This window comes from Pantherophis guttatus, chromosome 1 (assembly GCF_059756535.1).
Source record: "Pantherophis guttatus breed Tessera chromosome 1, ASM5975653v1, whole genome shotgun sequence".
NCBI lineage: Eukaryota > Metazoa > Chordata > Lepidosauria > Squamata > Colubridae > Pantherophis > Pantherophis guttatus.
Window position 1 is genome coordinate 287064715 of NC_142063.1, and position 26685 is coordinate 287091399.

At 40.0% G+C, this 26685-nt stretch overlaps 1 protein-coding gene across 2 annotated transcripts in view; it reads right to left on the bottom strand.

Annotated features, from left to right (window-relative positions):
* MDGA1 (MAM domain containing glycosylphosphatidylinositol anchor 1) overlaps positions 1–26685 on the bottom strand; it is a 312822-nt gene that overhangs the window by 25399 nt on the left and 260738 nt on the right. For both annotated transcript variants that reach the window (XM_034428035.3, XM_034428036.3), the window contains exons 13-14: positions 24827–24979; positions 22273–22404 (exon numbers count right to left, since the gene is read on the bottom strand). In XM_034428035.3, the coding sequence (XP_034283926.1) occupies positions 22273–22404; positions 24827–24979 (285 nt within the window). The remainder of the gene's footprint in view (positions 1–22272; positions 22405–24826; positions 24980–26685) is intronic.

Here is a 26685-nt window from a genome sequence, read left to right on the forward strand (position 1 = left end):
AAACCTTGGAAGAAATACCCCTCTCCCCTGCCAAAGAATTACAACCTCTAACACTTGACCTCAAGATACACTTGGAATTTTGGTAAACTATAATGTAGATAAACCTGGAAGGTCTCTATTCCTGTCCCAGAATCTCAGTATGAGAAGCAACACCAAGTTTACAGAATTCCAGGGCTGCTCCATGAGATTGCTGGATGAGTACAATGAAAATGCTTACAAGTAAAAAAATGAAAAAAGGCTTTGCTATCCAGGAAATATTAACGGGCCTCTGCAAAACTCTTCATTCTCTACACGAGACAGAAAGCATTTTACTATAGGTAAAAAAATTAAAACATCAACCATGTGTGTGTGAGAGAAAGAGGTATGGGAGTTGAATTTTGTGAGGGAGGGGAGGAGAGCAGAGAAACCTTGAATCTGTAACTTTGTCTGAATAGAAGCCCTTAGTATGGTAAGTAGATAGTGAGAATGGCTACCTTCTTCATATTTCTCAGCTGGATCTGCTTTTATTGAGAATCCAGCAGTGAGGAAAACTAACAGTGGTTTGGATTAAGTGAATTTGCAAATAGCTGCAAGTCACTGAGCTTTTCCTTCCCCTGCAATGAGAGGTTGGAAAATAATGTATCACAGCTTTACTTACCCTTGCAGAAACGATACTTATACTTTCAAGGCCAGATAGTACAACACAAATTACTTGCCAGCAACCAAAAATATGTTGGCCTGAGTTAAGAAAAGCCTTAGGATACCTCTGTGGTATATCACATAGACTGATGTCATGTCAGACATTCTATCTCAATCTCAAGACCACCATATAGGCTGACCAAACAATCAAAACCTTCCCTTGCTACCTACATTCAACAGCTACAGTCCTGAATACAATGCCAGTCTTCCTTATCATCGTCTCATCATTGCCATAATCTAATGTAGGCACATTTCTCATAAGCCAAATAGTGTATTTGGATTTTAAATACCATGCTGGAGGTTGCATTCCAAAAAGAAATAGTCAGGCTAATTTTATTTAATTCAAATTTAATTAAAATTAAGTGTAGTTGATGCAATTACTCGCCATTCATACATCTCATAAAATCTATCGCCTTAAAATTATAATTTGGTTAACAACTTTTGGACATTTTTGACAGTCATGATTAAGACCTTGAGGACTATTTGTGATCCTGAGATCATAGATTGTGGGCTTCTACTGTGACTAAACCATACTGCAATGACCAAAATCAAAGATATGTAGAAAAATACAAAGTAGTATATAAAAAGCAAACTAAGGATCCAAGTAAAATCCAAATAACAATAATTTATTTCTATAGTAGTTACACATAAGACTTCAACAATCTTAGTTACCTCTCCTCCGGCTATTTAGTAGGATGTATCTTGATCTAAAGATTACATACAGTCATCATGACTAGTGCTCCCTGAGTTTTCCATGAATGTGGTTAATTCCCCCTGAAAACTAGGCCAAATAATGGCTACCTTTCTGGCAGCAAATGCTATTAAAGTAAGCTAATTATATATTGCATTGTATTTGGGCTACAGCTTTATCAATTATTAATTTGAGTAAGGGCTATGAACAGTATTGTTAGTTGTTGTGTGTAAACTGGACTACAGCAATTGAGCCAATCGAAGGCACTTAGCAGACTACTGTTCATACTATGTAAGCTTCTCACTGCCTTTTCCCACATGCATGCACGTGCAAATCTTGCAACTTTGCTCTGGGGAAACTCCTCAAATCTTATGAAACAAGCACGAGGGCACAGGAGGCTTCCGGAAGTATTGAGAATTTGTCCCCTTTATCTAGTGGAAACAATATAGTTGTATTTTTCCACATACTTGTATAATACACACATTACTGTACATATTACTTGCACAGATGAACCAGTTCGTTCAATGGAGGAAGTATATGTACTTTTCTTTTAACTGCTCAATGAATACAGAAAATTAAGGAGATGACCTTGAGGGAAATAGGCAAGAACTGTAATATAAGCAAAGAGAGTTTAAACAAGCTTGGGAAACAAAGTAGTATTGAGAAGAGACAATATAAACAGGCCCCTCCTTGATTGACTGGGATATAAAAGAGGGAGGAGGTGAAGCATCATCAGGTTTGCAAGATTTTGTTATCCTAGTTTATTTCAATAAAGTATAGTTTTAATCTTCCTGAGGATTCTGTTTCCTGATCACAATGAGCTTACAATGAGATAGCCCCAATTACATAGATAGTTATCTAATTAATAAACCAATTATTCTCCTGTCAAAACAAAACAATGTCAGCACGTAAAATACTGATTTGTTTCTTTGGGACAGCTTTCTTGAGTTTTTAATAATTTTCTTGGGTCAGGATAGTCTAGGGTGGTCTAATCACTCTTTTTCTGCATATTGGAGATCAAATATATAATGATAACTTCCTTCAAGCTTTGTGAAAGTGTGCTGGTTTGTTATGCAAATCTCTACTTGTTAAGATGTCTTTTCATGATTACCCCAGACAGCCTGAGTGTTGTGGCCCGCCAGCTGCCAGAAGAGCTGGCAGCAGACTTGGACCATAAGGAGGTTGGGGAAGAACTTGGGCCAGTGCTGGAGTCTGGGAAAGGCTCTGATGGATGCTCTGTGTTGGACACAGAGACAGAGCCAGGGCCGTCCGACATTTCCCAGCCACCAGAGAGGCAGCTGCCTTTGGAGGCTGATAAGAGTGAGGAGGAAGAACAGCTGGGTCCTGTTCCAGATGCATGTATGCGCAGAGCAGTTAGAAGAGGTGAGCAATGGAGGACAAGAAGTTGACTCGGGAAGCAAAGCACACATGGACACTGAATGGCCCCTCCCTGGCTGGGGAAAAAATAGAAGGAAAGGGGAAAGGTTGTCATAGGAGACAACAGTTCGTATTTCTGAAGATTTTGCTCATTGTGTTTCGTGCCACAAAGACTGCTTGCCAGAACTTAATTTGCAGCCTTTCAGCTGGGAACTCATGGCCTTGCAATTATCGCAAGGAACTGATAAGGTCTGTACTGCAGTTAACTCCTTGAAGGACTACTGCCTGGATTTTTCGGTAGGTGAATGCAATTAATACAACAAGAGATAAATAAAGAGGGGTTTTTTGTGACAAGGAGTCTGTTTCTTGTTTCTGCTAAGGCTGGGTCAGAACACTGAGTTACTCTTTTTCAAACAGCACAAACATTTGGACACTACTCATCTCAAAGAATCTCCACATCCTTTCATCACCATAATTGTACCTTCACTGCTGGATAATCATATTAGGTTTGATGCAGATCAGCAGCTCCATAAATGGAAGGACTCCTCCATTTTTGTGAAAGTGAATCAGCATAAACTCCTACCACTAGGATTGGTCATTCTCACAGAACAAAGGGATATAACTCACTTCCTATCTGTTCCATTTGATCTTCTGACACTGTAGAGCAGAGCTGTCAAACTCCCGGCCCACATGCTGGATGTGTCACGCGCTGGCCACGCCCACACCCAGTTTAGTGAAGGGGAAAGAAGTCCCGATAGGTCACATGACACTGCCATGACACGTGAGTTTGACACCCCTACTGTAGAGTAAAATTTAAGGACACACATGTGAATGGGGAAAAAAATAAAATAAGAACACCTCTGCTATAAGGAAGTGCTTTTGAACAACTTAGATTATATATTTACATGTCTTTTACCATGAAATTCTTTGTATTTTGACTTGGAAATAGCACTATTTAGCCTCCAGGAACTAGTAAATGATCTTTGAAAGTTGTGATCTTTAGAATCATATGCCATTGACAAGAAGGGGAGAATTTAGAAGGTGGATAGTCATTTCTTGTAAACCTGACTCATTTGTTTAAACTATTTCCACTTTTCCTAAAATCAGCCAATTAAGTATGACTCAAACTTCCGACTACAGCTTTAGTGATGCTTATTTTTCTCAATATTCTCAAAGCAAAATCTGGAATTGCCTCAGTTCTGAAAACACAGGATATTTAGAGGAGAGGGTGTGCAAGACAGGATGTTAATTTAGTTAATTGGGTTTTGGTTTTTATTTTTTACATTTTCCCCTTCTATTCAATTCAATCTCTCAGGCTTCCCAGAACCACATGAAACAGCAAACAGGAATAGAGGGACAATAGAAACAGCGAGAAAGGAGCTCAGCAGAGATAAAATTGAAATTAGTACAGTAGAAGTAACAGTCTCTTCTGCAGAAAAGAGAAACATAAACTTCCATTCAGGTGAAGTTTAAATAAAGTTTTAAAAGGGGAAATAAAAAGCTTTTGATCTCTGCCTGCGGCTAAAAAAGACAATAAAACACACCTCCCTTGATAAAACATTCCAAAGGTATCACAGAAAAGTCCCTCTCCTTAGCTTTACTTTAGGTGACAAATCTGTTTCCAGTGAAAACCCCAACAAACAATGGGTGAAAAATTGCCTCTTCAGGCATCCAGGTCCCAAGGCAATTAAGGTATATTCAAATAACCATGATTTTGAACAGTGACCATAAACAGGAGGCAGCACATAAAGATGTTTCAGCATTGACAAAATATGTTTCCACAAACTGTTTCCAGTCTAAGCCTAGATGCTGCCTTCTCAACTAATTGCAGCTGCTGAATTCAAAGGGTGCCCTGTATATACTGAGATAAGCCAATCCTCTGTTGAACTTACTGACAGAATAATCTTCAGAAGGGGACTTTGTATTCCCAGAGATATTTGTGTCATAAGGTGAAAGGGGGCAAGAGATATCTGGCTGGGTAATCTGACACATCCTGACACTGTAACTTACACAGTGTCAATTCTTCAGCATGCATTACTGTTGCTCAGATAGTCCAAGTCTGCAGGGATATCATTCAGCATGAGGACTTTAATTTGCCCTATTATTCTCCTCTACAGTTTTCACCTCTTCTGTAGGCCTACTTCTGTCCATGTCTCTACCTCCTTAAATAAAACTCTGGTCCTCAACTAAGTTACTGTCAGACAAAGTTACAAAGCTGTGAGCTTTGTCTGACATAATGAGGTTCAAAGCAGCACAGCAGACACACTGAGACAAAGGAAGGGAGAGAGCAGGAAAGAAAAGTCACTTGTTCGTGGTGGTCTTAGGAGTTCTAAGTCAGATGGGAAAAAGTCTCCTGGAGTCAGCTACAGACAGATGGGCTTATTTTCTTATCATGGTATGGCTTCCACCTGGTGAACCATGACCTGATTACATAATGTTGCAAATATGATGGATACACGCCCCTGTTTTGTAAGTATATCAGGAAACCTGTCATGGTAGAACATTCTTGACTGTCATTTTCAATAGAAAAACTTTTGTGTTGGTCCCTAACCCGAAGGATCTTAGCCTGAGTACTAAATAGGTCTTCTACTGATGCATTAGAATCTCCCCTCTTTTGTTTGCAGATATATTAGGCAGGATGTTTATTTCTGGTAATACTAATGAAGTATTAATTTGCCCTATGTAGGCAGGAAGCTTGAAAATATTAACTAGGAATCACTGTCCCACACAGGCTGACTGTGTTATGAATTCTCTAATCTCTTTTTATGTTGTATTTGTTCTTACAAATCAGATGGTCACAGCCACATGCTTTGTGTGATATTTTACTCAAATGTTAGCACTGCTTTGTTCAAATAAGTACGCACAATTCTATATGCATTTATTTAACAGAATAATTCGCTATACGTTTTTTTAGAAAAGGTCCAAAATGTGTTTAGGATTACTTCTTATCAGTCTAAAAATATCTTGAAAATACGGCATCAAGTGATAAACTTGATGGTATCAAGCGATATATGGTATCAAGTGATAAGCATAATAAAAATATAAATTAAAATGCCTAACGATGAAAAAGAGTACCCTCTCAAGGATAAACTTTAATTTAAAATGTATAAATAAATAAAAAGTTTTTAACATGATTAAACTTCTCCAACAGTTGCCCCTTTTTTATTATATATGGGAAATATATGAATCGAATGAGAGTAGACAGAATTGGCCATTAAAAGGAAGCAGCCTGCTGGTATGAAAGGAAGATTAAAGGAATGGTTTGATAGAGTGAACATGACACACAGACAGCCTCAGTTAAATCCTTTTCCAGACATGCTCATGTTTTTAGGGTTTTTTTGTTGTTGTTGCTTGCTTCTTATGTCTGCTGAACTGACTTTTTGTGTGTGTTTTTTTTCTTTTTTTGCATTTGACTTCTCAGAGCAAGTCCAAACTTATTGAAGTTCCTTGGCCAGGACTACAAGGCATATCAGAGTTTTAAAATATGCTTCTGGACACTGAATACAAAGAGCTACTGAGGAAGATGCAGTAGAACTGGAATGAATTTATAGCACAGCCATATGCATATTTTCTCACAAATAAGGCTCATTATACTCCTTCCATGACCTCCATCCCAGAAAAGAGTGACGTCGCTATTATCCTAAGGGCAAACCTCGATAAACCCAATAGGATTGATTCTGAATATTTTGGATTGTTGTCCCAAAAGTGCTTTTTCAGGAGGCAATTGGACTTTTTTTTTTTTAATTTGATTTATATGCCGCCCTTCTCTGGAGACTCAGGGTGGCTTACAGTGCGTTAAGCAATAGCCTTCATACTTTTGTATATTTTATACAAAGTCAGCTTATTGCCCCCACAAACTGGGTCCTCAATTTACCTACCTTAGAAAGGATGGAAGGCTGAGTCAACCTTGAGCCTGGCGAGATTTGATCTTACCTTAATTGCAGACAGCTGGTGTTAAATTACAGTGCTCTGTCTGTGAGCTATCCAGGCTCCTTTCTTCTTTGAAGCCGTTTCGCTTCTCATCCAAGATGTTTCTTCAGCTCTGACTGGATGGTGGGGAATGGAAAGGTTTATGGTCCTTGCAGACAGTTGGTCATACTTTTTCCAGAAGTTTCTTGGATGAGAAGTGAAACATCTTCAAAGAAGAAAGAAAAAACAAGAAAACCCAGTTGCCTCCTGAAAAAGCACCTTTGGGACAACCATGACCTGGATGACTGAAAATCTCCATAGACTTTTGGATTGTTGTATTAGTTCTCTTAATTTCTATGATAGGAACAGCTTTCAGGTAAATACTTAGTTAACAAATACACTCCTAAATATATAGTTCAGAGGGATTTATTATTAAGAAGCAGTTTGAAGGCTGCAGCCTAAAGTTACTATGGTTAATAGTATGATTCCTATGATTTATAATCCCATTTATTTCATTATCTTAAAATTAAAATTCAGTAATCAAGAGTAAAATCTGGCATCAGAAATCTGTTGTGAGAATGAATTTACAAGGAATCAAGTAACAGGTCTTTTCATTGTGCAGACAACATATGAAACAATGGTTTGTGAATTTGGTCACCCTACTTGACAGTAGGGACAGTGATGTCATGTACATTATGATATTTCCAATTATATGTGATATATTGCCCAATTTGCACATTTGCACATTTGTGCCACATATATGGTACAAATACATACACAACACATACACATTATATATGTAACATATATAATTGTACCATATATATGGTACATGTGGTACAATTGTACCAGATGCCAATTGGACAGATGGCATTTGACAACTGCAAACAAACCAAGTGTCTCCCAGTGTCACCACTCCCAAACCTGATAGTGATTTCCAACAGCAAAAAGAAAAAAAGAAAAAACAAGAAGAAAGTTTCCTTCTTACAGTGAATGCTATTGTAAGTTGACTAAACTACCTATAATTTCAGACTTCTTCCAATTTCATAAATAAAAAATACAGTAAAATAAGAAATAATGCCTCCATTATGGCTGATATGCACATATTTTTCTTTGATGTATTTGTGGTGTCTGGAAGAATGGGTACCCTGAAGAGCCAGAAGGACAGACGGAGGGAGGGAGCTGAAGGGATGGAGAACACTTTCCATAATGTAAACCCTTTATTTCAGTTCTGAAAGATTGTATTTTTTTGAAGTCCTGATTTTACTGCATGTTGTCCAGCAACAAGCATTTCCAGTATTAAAAATTCATATCTCTTTTATATTAAAAAAAAAAAAAACCACTCTGAATCTTATAGCACAAAATCCAATATCCTTGAATGCTATAAAATCCAACATCACAGAAAACCCAGTGCTGGGTGCTAAGAAATAAAGCAAATAGAATGCCAGGGGCTTATGGTGATATGTGAGCAACAGTGTCTCCCAAGAGCCTGATGATGAGAAATGTACTAAAAACAAGTGCCAAGGACTAGAAACCATAACAATAATCAAGTACCCAAATCATAATGGAAGGTATGCTTAAATAAAGGCATTGAAGGAGACCTAAAGGGTGGAACTTTTGGAAAGTGGGGAAGGCAGTTAATGGTTTCTGGTCCTAATATATCCTGCCACCTATATGCACAATACCATGTCTGCTGCTGGTGCCCTTGCATTGTTGGTTATAGTCAGTGGTGAAATTCACATTTTTTACTATTGCTGGTTCTGTGGGCGTAGCTTGGTGTGGCTTGGTGGGTGTGGCTTGGTGGGCATGGCAGGGGAAGGATACTGCAAAATCCCCATTCCCCCCCACACTCCTGGAGGAAGGATATCGCAAAATCTCCATTCCCATCCCACTCTGGGGCCAGCCAGAGGTGGTATTTGCCAGTTCTCCAAACTATTCAAAATTTCCGCTACTGGTTCTCCAGAACCTGTCAGAACCTGCTGGATTTCACCCCTGGTTATAGTACAACAATGTTAATAGATTATGTACCATTATGTGGTGTTGACACATAGGTAGATTTTTTTTCTGTGACAATGACCCTAACCTGCTCCTTAAAATCAGCTAATACTACAACTGCTGGAAACAAGTGTCTATGGAGATTCTCATTCATCCAGGTCATAGTTGTCCCAAAGGTGCTTTTCCAAAAGGCAACTGGACTTTTCTTTGATTTTTTCCCCCTTGAAAATGAAAAATTGAAGAAGTTTCTTGGGTAAGAAATGAAATGTTTTCAAGAAAAAAAAAGTCCAGTTGCCTTTTGGGAAAGCACTTTGCTGGAAATAAGGTTCTTTTCTTCCTCGGGCACTTCTGAGTGGAGACGTGCACTTAGGCAAACATGCCCCTCCTGCCCTATAGTTAGGGATTGCAGATGCTGACTCTGTCTCCTGGCCAACTGTATTTGATACAATTGATGAAGAGAAAAAAACTTGTGGGTATAAATCTGTTGTGACCTAGGCTTCCTGAGTCATTAAAACACACGAGTAGTCCCAAAAACCTCTTTTATTGCAACAGCTGTGAATTACGTTCATTCACAGCTGAGTCCCAGTTAGTTGCAAAAAGTCCTTCGGGAGAAGTCCTTTGGGATAATCACCAACCTTTATCTCCCTTGGCACTCTGCCAAAGATCTACTTGGCAAAGCCACAGGGATTCCAGAATCAAACAGAGATGCCAACTGGGAACAGAATTAACAACGTTGCTTTCCTGCAAAGTGCCCATGTGCCTTTGCTCCTCTTTTAAGCTTTATGGGAGGGACCAATCATCTCCAGGCCTTACTCCCGAGTCGTTCCTTTAGCTTTAACTGTTCTTGCCTTCTGGTAGCTCTGCGCATGCACACAGTAGGAACAGGCTCCTTCTGTTCCTCTGCCTCTCTGCTGTCTGACTTTGGAGGCTCCTGAGTCCGCGCATCACTCCCAGATAGCCCTGGCCCCATTTCTGCCTCTGACGCAGAGCCCTCGTCTGAGCCTTCCCCAGACTCCAGGACTGGCCCATGTTCCTCACTGTCCGACTCAGCTGCCAGCTCCTCAGGCTGCTGGCAGACCACAATTAAATCCTAGATTGGGAATTGTTTGCAACAGCTTGCCAGCTTTATTGATTTGGGATGTGGCAGGGATCATTACCTTGCAAGGGCTAAGCATTTCAAAACTGCTGCCCTTGTAACTTTTGGCAGTACTTGATTCAGTTGCTACAATTCATCAAATCGCCTCCTTACTGTCACTCAGAAATGGTGAAGGAGAAGGTGGGAAATGGAAAAAGCACAGCTGAGAAGAAAAAGTTGCAGAAGAGGGAACATCCATGCCTGGGTTTACAACAGCAGGTGTGTAACAAAGAATAAGGATAACTATATAGAAGTGAATTTATGGTGAGGGTTCCTATAGGGTGAGTACTCCAGGTTGTGCTTCTGAGTGTGTTTCATGAGGTTTTGTATGTGAGTGCATGTGCAAAAGGGGAATGGAAATTATATCTGGTGGAAAGGATGAAAATATAGCATTCACTGCAAATTCTGCAAGGTTTGCATTTATGGCCTTATTATGATTTAAAATGTTACATGGGTATCTTAGAGAAAGAAGGGGGAGATTCAGTTGTAAGGAGATTCAAATATTTGGTTAGGTTATAGGCGTTTCTTGCCCAGTTTATGGTAGAGTCAGAATGAGTGTCTGGACGTTCCCTGAAACCACTTTCTATAGATTTCTCTCCTCTTCCTTTTTAGCCTTTCAGTAACCAATATTTGAGTTTTTACTCAATTAGGTTTTCTGGAACAGTAATAATAACAATAATGTATATTATTTATAAATGCCCCTTGGACCTGGCACTGTACTATAATTAAACCAAAAAGATTAACTACAATAAAAATTATTTATAAAAAAAAAACCCAAAAAGATTAAACCCTTCCTGCAGGCTTAAACTCAAAGAACATAGCATACCTCAGGGAAGCTGTATCTTTGGATATAAGCATTTATTTTCCAAAAAGTAGCTTCATAGGCATATAATTTTAAGAAATGGCTGCTATATGTTGTTTGTAGAAATGTTCCTTGTATTATTTATTATTTGTTTAATAAATTAATCTGTGATTTCATCATATAATGGTCCTCTGATAAGAAATATTCACTGAACCAGCTCAATAGATCAAGTATACAGATCAATGTTGCATGAAAAAGTAGGGGATGATAGAAGAAAATGTGGTTTTTCTCTTTCTAGGATCTGTTCCTGTTTCCATATAATTACTGTTTTTGTCTAATAGAAAGATGAGGCTTTCCTCCCCCTGCCAAATAATTACCTGTGAATATTGTGTGTACGTGTGCGTGAGTCTTCTTAAATTTACTGAAAAGAACAGATGCTGCTGTGAGAACAAAAGAATGGGTGGGATGTGCAAATGTTGCTGCTGTGAGACATGGATAATGTTCAAAATTAGAGCTGGAGTTGTTTGCCTGCTGGATTTTAAACATTTATTATCTATCCTGCATTGCTTCACTCTTTTCTTTCCATCCCTGTCCAGTTGCCTCCTCTTCTTCTCCTCACTTCCTCTCCTTCCCTTATAGTTTCTCCCTTCATTTCTCCTTCTTCATCATATTCCTGATTTGGATGGAACAAGAGAGGCAGAGTTTGTGCTTATGGGTCTTTATTCATTTCTGTGGGTGTGTAAAAGAGGACATTGTTGGTAATTGTAGACAGGGAGTCAATTAGTTTTATTAATTTTACAGGAAATTAATTTGAAGCAGTAGCTCTTACATCAATTAATATTTATTTTTCGTTCCAGCTCTGACCTTTTAAGAAGTGTGATTTCAAGACACATGGGTACGAATTTCTGAGGTTTCTATACACACAGAGATTAGTCACATGCACATATTTATTGAGGAAATGGAAATTTCTAGGGTTGATTTTGGCTATTGACAAACTGGAAACCTGTCTGGATTCACTCTTCTTCCCCACCCTATCTTCTCTTTCTTCGGGTGGTTTGTTCTACACTCAGGGTCATATTCCTTTTTGGTTAATAACATATGAATAATTGTTCTAACTATCAGGAAATTTCTCCTTATTAACTGAAGTTATTGAAACCTCCAGTTAGGTCCTGCTGTATCTCTATGATTACTCACTTTTCAAAAACAAATCCAACAACTGAATTAAAGAATTTGAGCAGGAAAAAAAAAAATAAACACAAGAATTATTTTTGCATTTTCTGTTCATCCAAATGCAATTTAACCATTATCTAGAACATGTAAAGAATTCAAATCATACTGTCTTTCCTTTGACTCATCAGCATGTGCTTGCATTAAATTCTGAGATGCTGAAATTATTAAGAGAGACTAGATACTCATTTTACACATCCTGCATGGGGCCATTTTCAGCAGATTACCAATAAAGTCAATGTTTTTGTCAGTTTCTACAAAATGACATGTCTGCTTTCTACATTAATAGGATGTTATATAATATGCTAATATTAAATAGATTCCTACTACAGGATCACATGTGAAGCTAGAAGGTAGCTGACACCAGAGCTGAGTTCCAGACAAAGCTGAATTTTACTTTATCTTCCGTGGCCAGCTGCATTCCTCATTCACTCCAGTTACTCAGTGTTAACTCTCTTGCCTTCTCAAGCTGCTTCCTTTATCTGCCTCATGTATTAATTGCTTAATTAATTAAAACATTTCTATCTCACCCTCAATTGTTTGAAGACAATGGGAGCCTCCAATAGCTAAAACAATAATAAAGAAAACATTAAGGGCAATCAATAACCAAAAGAACAAAAACAATAAAGCTATAGTAAATAGCAAAATCACCTATAAGATGCATACACATCAATAAAGATTAGAAACATGAGCCGTGGTGATGCAGTGGTTAGAGTGCAGTACTACAGGCTACTTCTGCTGACAGATGGCTGCCTGCAATTTGGGAGTTCAAATCTCACCAGGCTCAAGGTTGACTCAGCCTTCCATCCTTCCGAGGTCGGTAAAATGAGGAGCCAGATTGTTGGGGCCAATATGCTGATTCTGTAAACTGCTTAGAGAGGGATGTAAAGCACTGTGAAGCGGTATATAAGTTTCAGTGCTATTGCTATTGATATATGGATCAATTTTAGCCTGCTTGAAATGTTATGAACTCTGTGCTGAGTTGCCATGCCAGAAAGATCCCTTTCCTAATCACAAATAATTTCTCTTAAGAAACCATCAGGTTCTTGAAGAATCAAACAACTGAGGGTGTCAGGACCAACCAAAGATTGTCCACTGTCTGCCATGAAGAAAAACAGAGAACTCCTTCTCCTGTGGTCATGTGGAAGCTGATGGAAATGAATATTACTCTATTGTCCATTCTCTTGAGGGCAGGAAGCAGGGATGAAATGCTACCGGTTTGCACTGGTTCGGGTTAACCAGTACTGATAAAAGCTACCAGTTCGGGCAAACCGGTAGTAAAAAAAACCTACTGGTTCATCCACAACAATCAGCTGTGATTATATTATATTATATTATATTATATTATATCATATCATATCATATCATATCATATCATATTATATTATATTATATTATATTATATTATATTATATTATATTATATTATATTATATTATATTATATTATATTATATTATTATATTATATTAATTATATTATATTATATTATATTATATTATATTATATTATATTATATTATATTATATTATATTATATTATTATATTATATAGATTTATATTCTCTAGAAAGCAGGAAATCTTGCTTTCTAGTGACTCTAAATCGTGTGGCACAGCTGTTCCCCCCTCACTCTTCTACTTACCTTAGAAAAGGCTTCTTTTTCTGTGTGAAGTGTGCGTTTGGTACGCTTTGTGCATGCATGCATGCAGCATGTGTTTGGTATGCACTGGGCATGCATGTGCAGCATGCTATTAGCATCCACTGAGCATGTGTGCACTCAGCATGCATTTGGCATGCAGTGCACATTTGGTGCGCAGCGCGCATGCAAGGGCAGCAAACTGGTGGCAATCCGTGGAGGATTTCACCACTGGCAGGAAGCAATTGTTGATGGCCAGGTTAGGCAGCCCTGTGCTCATCCCTGTTTTCCAATATTAACCGATTGCTTCACACAGTAGCCATCAGTTCTTTCTACTTTCAGGCTCAAAAAGAGAAAACCAGGCCTTTGAATTGTGCCCTGAACGAGAGGGGCAGTAAGGATATTTTAGCACGCAGGTGTAATCAGACAGAATTATTGCAATCAAAGTCATACGGAATATCAGCAATCAAAATGCCCTTCAGAGGTTGGTTTGCTCAGGTTTATTACCAATTTCCTTTGGGTTCAATAAATAATTGGCTTGTATTAGTGACAAAAACACAGTATGGGTTCTAAGAGGCTGAAAGGGGTCCATCTTTATTTATTTATTTATTTTATTAATTTAATTTATATATCGCCCTTCTCCCAAAGGGACTCAGGGCGGTGTACAGCCAGCATAAAACACACAAATATAAAATTTAAAAACAATTTAAAAAATATTAAATAGTTTGGCCCATATCTAATTAAAATAAAACTACCCGATTTAGACATTTAAAATTAAGAATTGACAATTAAAAAAATTTAAAAAATTAGGCCAGCCTGACTTGTTGAAATAAAAGCGTCTTGAGGGCCAGGCGGAAGGTGCATAAGTCGGGAATCCTCCACATCTCGGGGGGCAATTCGTTCCAGAGGGCAGGAGCCCCCATAAAGAAGGCTCTCCCCCTGGGGGTTGCCAGCCGACATTGCTTGGCCGACGGCACCCGGAGGAGCCCCTCTCTGTGGGAGCGAATTGGCCGGTGGGAGGCTATTGGTAGCAGCAGGCGGTTTTGTAAATACCCAGGTCCTAAGCCATGGAGTGCTCTGAAGGTGGTAACCAATACCTTGAATTGCACCCGGAGGACCACCTCCGGGAGCCAGTGTAGTTCGCGCAGGAGAGGTGTTAGATGGGAGCGCCATGACGCTCCCATAACCACCCACACGGCTGCATTCTGGGCCAGTTGGAGCCTCTGGGTACTCTTCAAGGGGAGCCCCATGTAGAGAGCATTACAGTAGTCCAGGCGGGAAGTGACAAGGGCCTGAGTGACCGTGCGTAGGGAGTCCCGATCCAGAAAGGGACGCAACTGGCGGATCAGGTGAACCTGATAAAAAGACCCCCTGGCCACGGTGGTCACATGTTCTTCTAAGGTTGGAGACTGGACGATCTTTGATTCTTGATGAATGTATCTTTTCTTTTATGTACACCGAGAGCGTATGCACCAAGACAAATTGCTTGTGTGTCCAATCACACTTGGACAATAAAGAATTCTATTCTATTCTATTCTATCTTTGGTTTTGGGGGACATTTCAAGTCCTCTGTGGAATACAAATCAAGAGGAAGCTGACTATAATTCAGATACAACAAGAAAAACATGGAAAAGATAAAGAAAGAAAAAGAAAGAAAGAAAGAAAGAAAGAAAGAGAGAAAGAGAAAGAAATGTGTGCATTTTTGTGTATATGCCCAAGCATGAGTGAGTCAGAAAGCCAGCAGCTAAATAAATCAGAAGAAATGTGAATGGCCTCCAGAGAGCTCTCCCTGAACCCACAGCCTACTCAGCTGAGAGATATTCAACATCACCCTACTCTATTAGTTACTGAATATTTTATACTCTGGCTACATTCGCTCCATTTGTATTCTGCGTCTCTCTTTCGTCATATGCATTATAAACGAGCAGTGTCTGGAAACTCTCTCTGGGAAGATTTGCCTGGATGGCTATGGATATTTTATAGTCAAATTGTGGAGAGCAAACTAGCTTTCTGAGTTGTGCTGTGAAAATCAGGAAAGGAAAAAAAAAAGGTCATAAACTGGTTATTAAAAAAATAAATACATGTCAGACTGTACAGCGTTCTCCTTCCATTGTGCAATGAGATTCAGCCACCCAATGATGGGGAGTGGTGATATGCACGATGATAAATCTGAGAAAAGGACATTGTGATTTGCCAGGCTGGGTTGTGAAGCCACTGGCAAAAGAATTCAAAAGAGTTGAGCAAACCAACCCCGTTTCATTTTATCTTTGTTACAAACCTGCAGCCAAAATCACATTTCATGAATGAGAAAGATGTCTTCTTAGACTGGAGTAAGCAACTGCTACCTCCAGATGTTTTGGATTACATCAGTGCTTATGGGATTTATAGCTCAACAAAATCCCGTAAGCACTGGGGTGTCAGAACTGGTATTTTTTTTCTCTTAAAACAGAGAATTTACATGTAGTAGTGCATGATTTTTATACTCAGAATTAGTATGAATTATGTTTTAAGGGGTTCTGGAAGGGATTGTGGGAATGGATCTGGGGGGGATCCATAAATCCACTGAAAAGGGTAATGGGTCTGATGATCACGGTGGGGAGGATGGGGACAGAAATCTGACAAGGATGCAGGGGGATGAAGCGATGGGCATTAGTATAGTAAGTGGGAGGGGCAGATATGACGGCTGCAGGGGGCCATATTATGTTTCGGGAGTGCGCACTCGTTGTTTATGAGCGATTGCCCACTCCGACCCCCAAAACACTGCTCGTTTCCCGGGTTGTTCAGAGTCTCAGACCCTGGGTCTACGGCTGATGTTATGTAATGCCAGGTCAGTGGTAAATAAAGCCCCCCTCATTCATGATCTTATTTCAGAGGGGGGTGATGACCTGGCAGGGATTATGGAGAACTGGTTAGGCCAGGAGGGAGGAGTTCCCCTTGTGGAAATGTGCCCGCCAGGTTTCCGTGCATTCCATCAGCCAAGGACTCAGGGAAGGAGTGGGGGAGTGGCAGCAATCATTAGAGAAAGTCTTTGCCCGAGGGAGGCCACTGTTCCTCAGATAGCCGGATGTGAGTCCCTCCTTGTGAAGTGGGGTCGGAGGATTCAGATGGGCCTACTGATTGCATACCTGGCTCCCTGCCACGTAACAGCGGTCCTGCCTGAGCTGCTCGACATTATAGCCGGGGTGGCGGTGGAAACCCCCAGACTTATTGTTATGGGGGATTTTAACCTGCCATCCGCTGGTGAGATGTCGGAGACGGCTCAGGAGTTCATGGCTTCCATGACGGCCATGGACCTGACCCAGGTAGTTCAAGGCCCCACCCACTTGGGGAATCACACTCTGGATTTGATTTTTGTCTCTGATCAGTGGCTGAATGATCTAAGAATAGGGGGTATAGACATCAAGCCCTTGTCATGGTCTGATCATTTTCTCCTTCACATGGACTTTCAAGTCACTTCCACCCACCGCAGGGAGACGGAACCAACCAAATGGTTCCGTCCCAGGCGCCTGATGGACCCCGAAAGGTTCCTGATGGAGCTTGGGCCATTTCCTGAGACTCTGGCTCACGACTTGACTGAGGACCTGGTGGTCGCCTGGGACAGGGCGGCTACTGGGGCCTTGGACCGCGTCGTGCCTTTGCGGCCTCTGACCCGATGCCAATCTTGTCTAGCTCCTTGGTTTTCTGAGGAGCTGAGAGAGATGAAGTGTCAGAAAAGATGCCTGGAGAGCGATTGGAGGACAAGCCGATCTGAATCTGACCGAACACAGGTGAGATCTTATATTAAGACCTACCTAGTGGCGATAAGAGCGGCGAAGTCTAGCTACTTCTCCGCTCTTATTGCATCTGCAGAGAACCGCCCAGCCACGCTCTTTAGGGTGACCCGCTCCCTACTTCAGGTGGGGGTACAGGAAAATCCCTTAAAGGGTCGAGCTGAGGATTTTGTACAATTCCTGCATGATAAAGTCGCTCAGATTTGGGAAGGCCTGGACTCTGATTGGGTAGATCCAGGGGAGGAGACGGGGGCAGGTCTTGAGAGCATTATCTGGGAAGAGTTTGACTCTGTGACTCCTGAGGACATGGACAGGATTCTGGGCAAGCTTAACGCTGCCACATGTTTATTGGACCCGTGTCCCTCCTGGTTGGTACTGGCCTCCCAGGAGGTTACACGAGGTTGGCTCCAGGGAATTATAAATGCTTCTCTGAGTGAGGGTGTCTTTCCCGCCGCCTTGAAAGAGGCAGTTGTGAAACCCCTCCTCAAGAAACCTTCCCTGGACCCGGCTATATTATCAAATTATCGTCCAGTCTCCAATCTTTGTTGCGAAGGTTGTTGAGAGTGTGGTGGCGCGACAACTACCCCGATACCTGGATGAAGTTGTCTATCTGGATCCATTCCAGTCGGGCTTCAGGTCATGATACAGCACAGAAATGGCATTGGTTGCGTTGGTGGATGATCTCTGGAGGGCTCGGGACAGAGGTTGCTCCTCTATCCTGGTCCTATTAGATCTCTCAGCGGCTTTTGATACCATTGACCATGGTATCTTACTGCACTGGCTGGAGGGGTTAGGAATAGGGGGCACCATGGTTTGGTGGTTCTCCTCCTTCCTCTCTGACCGTTCACAGTTTGTGTTGGCAGGGGGGCAGAGGTTGACCTCGAGGCACCTTATTTGTGGGGTGCCGCAAGGGTCAGTCCTCTCACCCCTTCTGTTCAACATTTATGTAAAACCACTAGGCGAGATCATCTGTGGTTTCGGGGTGAGTGTTCATCAGTATGCTGATGACACACAGCTATATATCTCTACCCCAGACCACCCCAATGATGCCCTTGCTGTGATGTCCCGTTGCCTGGAGGCCGTGCGGATCTGGATGGGGAGAAACAAGCTCAGACTCAACCCTTCCAAGACCGAGTGGCTGTGGCTTCCGGCGTCCCGGTATAGTCAGCTGGTACCATCACTGACAATAGGGGATGAGATCTTGCTCCCCACAGAGAGGGCCCGCAACTTGGGTGTCCTCCTGGATTCACGGCTGTCTTTAGAAGATCATTTGACGGTCGTGGCCAAGGGTGCCTTTTATCAGGTTCGCCTGATCCGTCAGTTGCGTCCCTTTCTGGATCGGGATGCCTTGCGCATGGTCACTCATGCCCTAGTTACCTCCCGTATGAACTACTGTAATGCTCTCTACATGGGGCTCCCCTTGAAAAGCACCCGGAGGCTCCAACTGGTCCAGAACATAGCCGTGCGGGTGATTATGGGTGCAGCTCGTTACGCCCATGTAACACCTCTCCTACGCAAGCTGCACTGGCTCCCAGTGGTCTTCTAGGTGCGATTCAAAGTGTTAGTTATCACCTTTAAAGCGCTCCATGGCTTAGGACCTGGGTACCTATGAGACCGTCTTTTGCCACCAATAGCCTCCCACCGACCAGTTCGTTCTCACAGGGAGGGACTACTCAGGGTACCGTCAGTCAAATTATGTCGACTGGCAACTCCCAGGGGGAGGGCCTTCTCTGTGAGGGCTCCAACCCTTTGGAATTAACTGCCCCCGGAGATACGGAATATCCCTGATCTCCGTGCTTTCCGCCGTGCCCTCAAGACCCCGATGTTCCAACAGGCGGGCCTAAACATATGAACATGTGAATGATTTTTTAAATGTTATCTAATTCTGGGTTTTATTTAATTGACCAAACTAAGTAATAATTTTAATTAGCAATTTTATGATGTTTGTGTGTCTATATTTTTCTTGACTGTACACCGCCTTGAGTCCTATGGGAGAAAGGCGGTATAGAAATATAATAAATAAATAAATAAATAATTGAAGCCATCACTTGAGCGGTGAAACTGCTATAAAAATTCTTTTGCACTTATCACCTCAGCCAATTGCTGAACAAGAGGGAAGCTGAGAAGTGATCACAGCAAACAATCACCAGTTTGGGCACACTCACTCAGTGTGTATACCTTAGATTTAGTCCCGATGTGCTCAAAAATTAAAGAAAAATAATTAGAAACAGAAACAAAAGTGATGTCAGAACTAATAGAGGGGAGGCAGGCAGGCGGGCTTAAATATTGGGATTTTTAATCATTTATTTCCTCTTCCTTTGGTATGTGCCACAGCAGGTTGCAAAACCTAGTCAATCTTGATTAATCCCCCCCAAAAAACCATTTGGATGGAAGGCCACCAGAAGACCCTGGACTGTGGACTAGATTAGGAAGTAGAAAAACAAACATCTAAGAAAGGCAATGGCAAAAATACTTCACTGTGGCTGCCAAGAAAACTACACTGAAATATCCAAGTAACCAGACTCAAGGAAGATTTAAACTGAAGACCCTCAGGGACATCTCAAAACATCATAACAAAACAATGCAACACCTTGTGCAAATTTAAGATATTCTTGGAATTGCTTGTGGGAAATGTAGAAATGTCTAAAGCTTCAGTGGAAGAACTAGCCGTGTTCTAGAGAGGTTTGGAAGATGATGAAAACAGTACAGGTGGAATTGGATGGGTGAAAAGATACATCAATGTTTTTCTGGTTTTCTTAGTTATCATACTCAAAATGAAATATATTATTACACTGAAATAGTCCAAAAATAATGTCCATTTCATTGCACCAATACCAGAACCACTAAGTAATACTTGAATCAGGGAAGTGGTGATGATAGTTAAGATATTCCACTAATCCAGAGGTCATCAATTTTTATTTTTGGACTAATAGCCATGACTTTTCTGTCCAGTTGGCCTTACAGGAACTTAATAGTTGAGGGCTGTTTTTTGGATAATTGGGACGGTTTGTAGAACAGGGTGGAAATGGGAGTGGTTCACTTCCCAAAAGTCCTGTGTTCCCTTCCTAGCCTAATTTTCTGCTCTTAAAACTTAAAAATGGTCATTTCACCACCAAATTACAGTGGCAGTACCCCAGAGTGCTTTGCAAGATCCCAAAAAGTCTGGGGTAAAAAAAAAAAAAATACACACAGCCTCCAGATTACCCAGCATTGTCATATTTTTAAAGAGATTATATTCCCATATATAAGACATCCTAAATTTGTTTAAAGAAAATTTTAAAGAGCTGTTCTTGGTATTTTTCTATATTTCCAGTACTCACTTGAAATAAAAGTTCTTTCTGAGATTAACGAAAGACGGTTACCTAATGGTAAAATTTAACAATTAACGAACAAGTGTCCCAAATTTACCAGACAGGAGGAAAATAAAACAATTCTGCCTCAGGCCTGTGTCAGACATCTTAAAGGCATTCATGAACTAATGTGGAACAAGATTTCTGCCTGCCATGCCTGGCTAGCTCTCAATGAGGCAGACATGGGTATTCATATTTCAAAGAATCATAGTGTTAATTCAGAGATTCCCCTTTATTTGTATGTAAGGGAAAAAAAGCACAGAAAACTAACTTCTACTTGGTGATATCTCATGTGCTTAGATAGAAGATGATGTACATCAACTGTGTTTACCAATCTTGTTTATCAATAGGTAGACATACTACTTACTGGGCCCTGATTTCTCAGTCCAGCAGGTGATTAATAACTTAGTGGCTTTTGAAAGAATGCATTTATTATTCAAATTAATGAAATTATAATCAAGAGGTGACAAATTAGCAATTGCTCCTTGACTGAATATGGAAACTCATTAGGCACTTTTGTGGCATTTACCCATGTACAGCTTCATCTTAACAATCAGAGACAGGAGGTGAAGAGGGAGGGAGAAAGATATCCTTTGAAATGACTTTGGCTTGTAAAACAAATCCTTATTTGCATATGATTTTTGCCATTTTCTGGGTCTTGTTTACTCCCTTTAAAGCACAGTGGTTATCAGAAAAATCCCTACTGTTATCCGGATTGTCCTGCCTAAGGAGTCTATTTGCACTCTCTCCAAACTAAACCCCAAATAGCCTAATAAGCAATTACTGTCTCCTATCCTATCCTATCCTATCCTATCCTATCCTATCCTATCCTATCCTATCCTATCCTATCCTATCCTATCCTATCCTATCCAATCCAATATAATGTCTCAATTAATATAAGAAAATGTCTTCTTAGGAGGATTCTTATAGAAGCTGGAATCAGAAAAGCAAAAATGATGAAGCTGTACCACAGATTTGGGAAGCAGAGGACACAGAAAATTAAGTTGGCTCTAACCATGCCTCTAACAATCATACACATGTAAAAACTCTGCCAATCTTTGTAAGTCTGAAAACACCAAAATCAAGTTTCTACCACTTATGGTACAGAAATAAATTTATCTGAAAAATAGCGAGGATGTTCTTCTAAAGCTACCTTCCGAATCTCATATGATGTATCAGAACCCCCAGAATGCTCAGCCAGTACAATGGGCACGGTTGGAGTTTTAATTCAACATCTGGCCGAGTATCACATAGATAAAGTCTATTCTAAAGGCTTAGAAACTGGATGCAATTTATACAGCTACTCGTATTCGGTATCAGACTGACACAGCTATCTGTAATTTGTCTTTCCATTCAACATATTCCACCATTTCAGCTCTGCACTAGAGCTTGAAATGATGAAAAACAGAGATGAAAGAAACATACACAAATCATGAGAGAGATGTAGATGTTCTCTTCAGGATTCAACTTTGGTGTTGCTTTCCAAATAGAAAAACACAAAGTATTATTTGCCTGAACACAACTCCAGGGCCAAGAAATAAAACAACAATCCAAATTGACAATCACCCCTGTAAAACAGATCTGGCATATCGTACACTTGAGAGCATTATTTCCCTGTAATTTGCAATGAATAGGCAATCCCTTTAAATCTCAGAGTGTTTTTTCTCCATCCCAATGAGCAGCAGTCCTTCAAGGTTACTTACCAATGTGCTTCCCATACATGTGATAATAGAAGGAGACACAGAATCTAGCGGTCATGTTGTACATAGGGCTGATTAATCTAGCTTTGTCATCCTTCACTCGGGGTGCAGAGGCTTCAATGAACATGTAGTACCCTGGAGAGTAAGAAACCAAGAGTAGGAAAGGTAACCACATTGCCACAGTCCTTTTTCATGTTAACAGTATTAAAAGTAGTATGAAAAAAAGCAAGAATCTGACTCAGCCCACAGCACTAAACTAGAATTTTGGGCCTCAGCTTCATCTTCTCTCTGAAAGTGACAGAACTTGGACTTAGGTTAATTTACTTATTTACCTATTTATATCTACCTTTTCTCCAGGATGTTTAGCTGGCTTATGTGGAATGTACTGATCCAAACCATTCAGTGAACTTTCATGGCAGAAGATGGATTTGAAATTGGGCCTCCACCAGTGGTGGGTTGCTCCCGGTTCTCACTGGTTCGGGAGAACTGGTAGTAGCGGCAGCAGGAGGCTCCGCCCACCTGCCTGGAAGTCATCAAATACGCTCTGTGCATGTGCAGAAGCTTCTGCGCATGGGTAGAAGTGGCGCACGTGCAAGCAAGCAAAGCGGTAGCAAAGGTAAGTAAAACCCATCACTGGCCTCCACATATTAGTTCCATTCTTCTAGCTCTTCGTTCTAATCCTACTATCCTCTCCCACCTCAATTATCTCAATATTTTTTCAGGCTGTTCTGGAAATGCTGATGTTTCTTGGGAGCATAGCTTTGCAACCAGTACTGTATGTTAATTTGTACTAGCCAAACTTCCATAGAAAGACTGTCACCCTTCCATAAATCTTGTCCTAAAATGCATGCATATTGGAGAATATGATTAAATGCTGATCATGCCGGAGAATCATTTAACCCAATATTCTGTGCCACACAAGAGCCGGCCTATTGAATTTAGGAAGTTTCACAAGCAAGGGAGAGAATCACTGTTCCTCTTCAAAAACTGTTTTTTAAGGAACATTCAAACAAGTGGAATATATTCAACATCATAGTCTCCATTAGGAACAGAAGATAGTGATGTTTTTTTTTTAAAAAAAAAATCTCTCATTTTCCAGGCCTAAATAATTGTTTGTCATTTCCACATCAGCAAAACACCATCCTTCTTTTTAAAAATGAGAATGAAAACCTGAGTACATTTTAATAGATGCATTTTTACCAGCAAAATTTTAATATGCCTCTTGCAGAATTCGCACATTTTAGGGTGCATTTTCCCTATTTTGGGGATTTCATAAATTGCAATCTCCCTCCATAAAAGTGTTTCTATTGATGCTTTGCTGTGTTTTGCTTTGATTGGGAAATGCAATTTAGATAGGCAGTTTCTACTTTCTCTTCAGTATCTATTCCTTGTTCACTCAGAACATAACAACAAGATCTTATGGAAGCTGTAACAAGATGAAGACAATTCATTTTAAGCCTGCTGAATTTTTCCTTGGTCATTTTGAACCTCTACTATCTTGCTCATTTCTGATGGGAATTCCTAGTATTTGAATATTCAAGTTTCTCTATAAAAAGTAAGAGACAGGAATAGAAGTGCTTATAAGTATTGTAATCACCACGAAACATAGAGAGAAAAGGGCTCTGGGTATGAGGTAAAGGGATAGGTTGACTAGCCTGAGCTTCCAAAATCAACTTTGCATCATCGCTTATATATCATAACCTTTTCTGAAAAGTTGCATGGAAAAGCTTGGAAAGGTTCTGGAGGCTTTATTGGACTCCTGCTCCAGAAGTCAGACAGACATTTTAGAAGGTTTAAACTTGTTTTCCCTCTTGCTTCTTTCCTATGTGCATGCATCAATGAAACAAGGACATTTGGCAGCAGTAATTAGCCAGTAACAAGGCCTAATGTTCTCCTGATTCCTCTAAACAAAGCTGTGGGAGTTTTAATTGGTTATTTAATGTGAATAAGAATATGCAAATTATCTGCCTCATGTCTAATACAGATCAAGAGAATCTGTGTGCATGTGCATGCACATGAGTGTGTATACGAAGCTAAATTTTATATATTTTATTATATTTATATATTTTGTTATCGTACCTTAAGATGAAGCATAATATAGTAAATAGTGTAGCATCATATAGTAAGCAAATTGTTCTTAGAAAAGATCTGGAAAAATCCAGAGGCAGCAGTTCTATCTTCTACAAATTCTCAATATTGCAAACAATGCAAATTAAAGATTAAAGATTTCAGGTAGGAAGAAGGAAGGGTCAAACAGTCTGGCGGGTGATGGGAAAAACTAAGAATTGAATTGAAAAGTTTCATTCTCAACAAAAATTGCTAAAGTTATTCCAGCTCTAGCAAGGATTCAAGAGACAGAGATTTGACAGACATTTGGAGCTGTAGATTCAAAATAAGTAGAAAGATGGCAGATGGCCATTTGCATGAGACTGATGACAAATACCATTTTGTAAGTACTTATGAAATGGGGAATTCCTCTCTCCTTTGTTAGATATCAGAGAGAAGGCAGGAATAAGAAAAAACAAACTTTGAATCAGGAAACTGGTGGCCTACTCACCTTCAGGTGTTCCACTGAAATCCATGGTAGGGCCTGTGTTGGCAGTGCGCTTCGGATCATGGGTTAGACTGCTTTGACGAATCCAATCAAAGTTGTCTGTTGTGTCCTGAATATAACCACAGATCTTCTCATCTTCAAAGTGGCAGGTGTTACCTGTAGGCAGGTAAGGTGCCTAATAAGTAGATCATTCCAACATGATCTTGTCTGGTGGAGTATACAGGAGACAAAAAAATAACTTCCTTGTAATAATGATACTTCTACACTGAGAGAATAACACTAATTCATGGAACAAGTTGCATCTCCTATCCACAAACTGAAGCCAGCAAGAAGTCACAAAAGCTAAGTAACAGCCCTGCCTTTTTCTTCAGCTTTAAATAAATATGGGAGAGTGTAAAAATCTATACATTGAAAAATGTCCTGCCTGTTTATAGATGAGTTAACAAAGCACACTGTGATCATATTTGTGTGATGGATGGATCTAGACAACATGTGGATTTGTTGTGATATTTTTTAACATTTCCCCAATGACTTTCCAAGCACTTCAAAACGCTGCTGCTGGCCATGCACAAAAATATTCTATTCAGTCTTCACCCACAAGGAATAAAAAAGCAAGGATAAGCATACACGCCTTGTTGCCAGCATCCTCACAGGTTTGGCTCCTCTGTAAATCTTCCAATAGTGAATCTATAAATGAACTTAGCAAACTAATTATAGATGTAAGGATGATCACGTTCATTCACTAACTTGTTTTCAATAGCTTTGGCTCCCTATAGCCAAGAATATTAATATATCTCTACAAACACTCCAGCTTTTTAGCAGCTCAGATTATGGGGAAGCACGCATACCTATGTTGGAGTCCAGCTCCTCAATGTTTGGTGCTACATAATCCAATTTTGAATATTCATTGACCTCTTGCTGTTTATGAATGGAATCGATCATAGAAGGGACTCAAAAGGGCTGGATAACATTACACAAAACTGGAGGGAAGTCGACATGTTGAGCAAAATCAAAAGATAAAAACAAACTGATAAAATTTGTGATCAGCTTTGGGATAATGTCAAACTCCATTGATATGAAGAAGAAAATCAGGATGTGAAGTGTAGCTGGAAGGAACAAATGAAGTTGGCCTTTATATCTTTTGCTGTAGTCCCAAGCTACTATTTCAAGTTCCTTATTTAGCTATTTTATAGACTATTAATTTGTAAATTAATCATATTATTTTACTGACAATTTCTGAACTTGGTTGGGATGTTGATTTACAGGCATTTGCATAACCACATTTAGCATACTAGTTACAGTCAGTATAATTTCACAATGATTACCCAGGCTCCTTTTATATCATATCTTTGCTATTGCAACATATTTTATGGATGGTTATTTTTGAAAGCAATCCAGAATTTTAAATGTTACAAATGTGACAAATTAGCTGTTAATTGATGTAATAATGCCAATCTAATTTTTTTTAAAATCCTATGTTGCTAGCCAATTGTACTTGTGATTTTATCTGTCTAAAGGGCTTCCTATTTTGTATGAACCTGTCATTCTGTTCTGTTCTGTTCTGAACCTGCCACGTTATTAAAGTCTGCAGAAGAAAGAGAATAACTTCTTACAGGCTTACTTTTCTGCTAAACCAGAAAAAGCTTTCTCCGATGACCCCAAAAATGTACCTTTAGAGCTGTGATTGGTTCCACTGACTCCAGAAAGTGTATTTTAAGAGTATTGTTTCAGCATTTTTCTTTTAAAAAGCTTTAATATATGGTATTGTTTTTTTCTGAATTCTCAGATAATACCTCCATAATTCTCAGGAAGTTGGCACAAAAATACTTCAAGAAATAAACCCAATGGCCTAAGGTGATGCC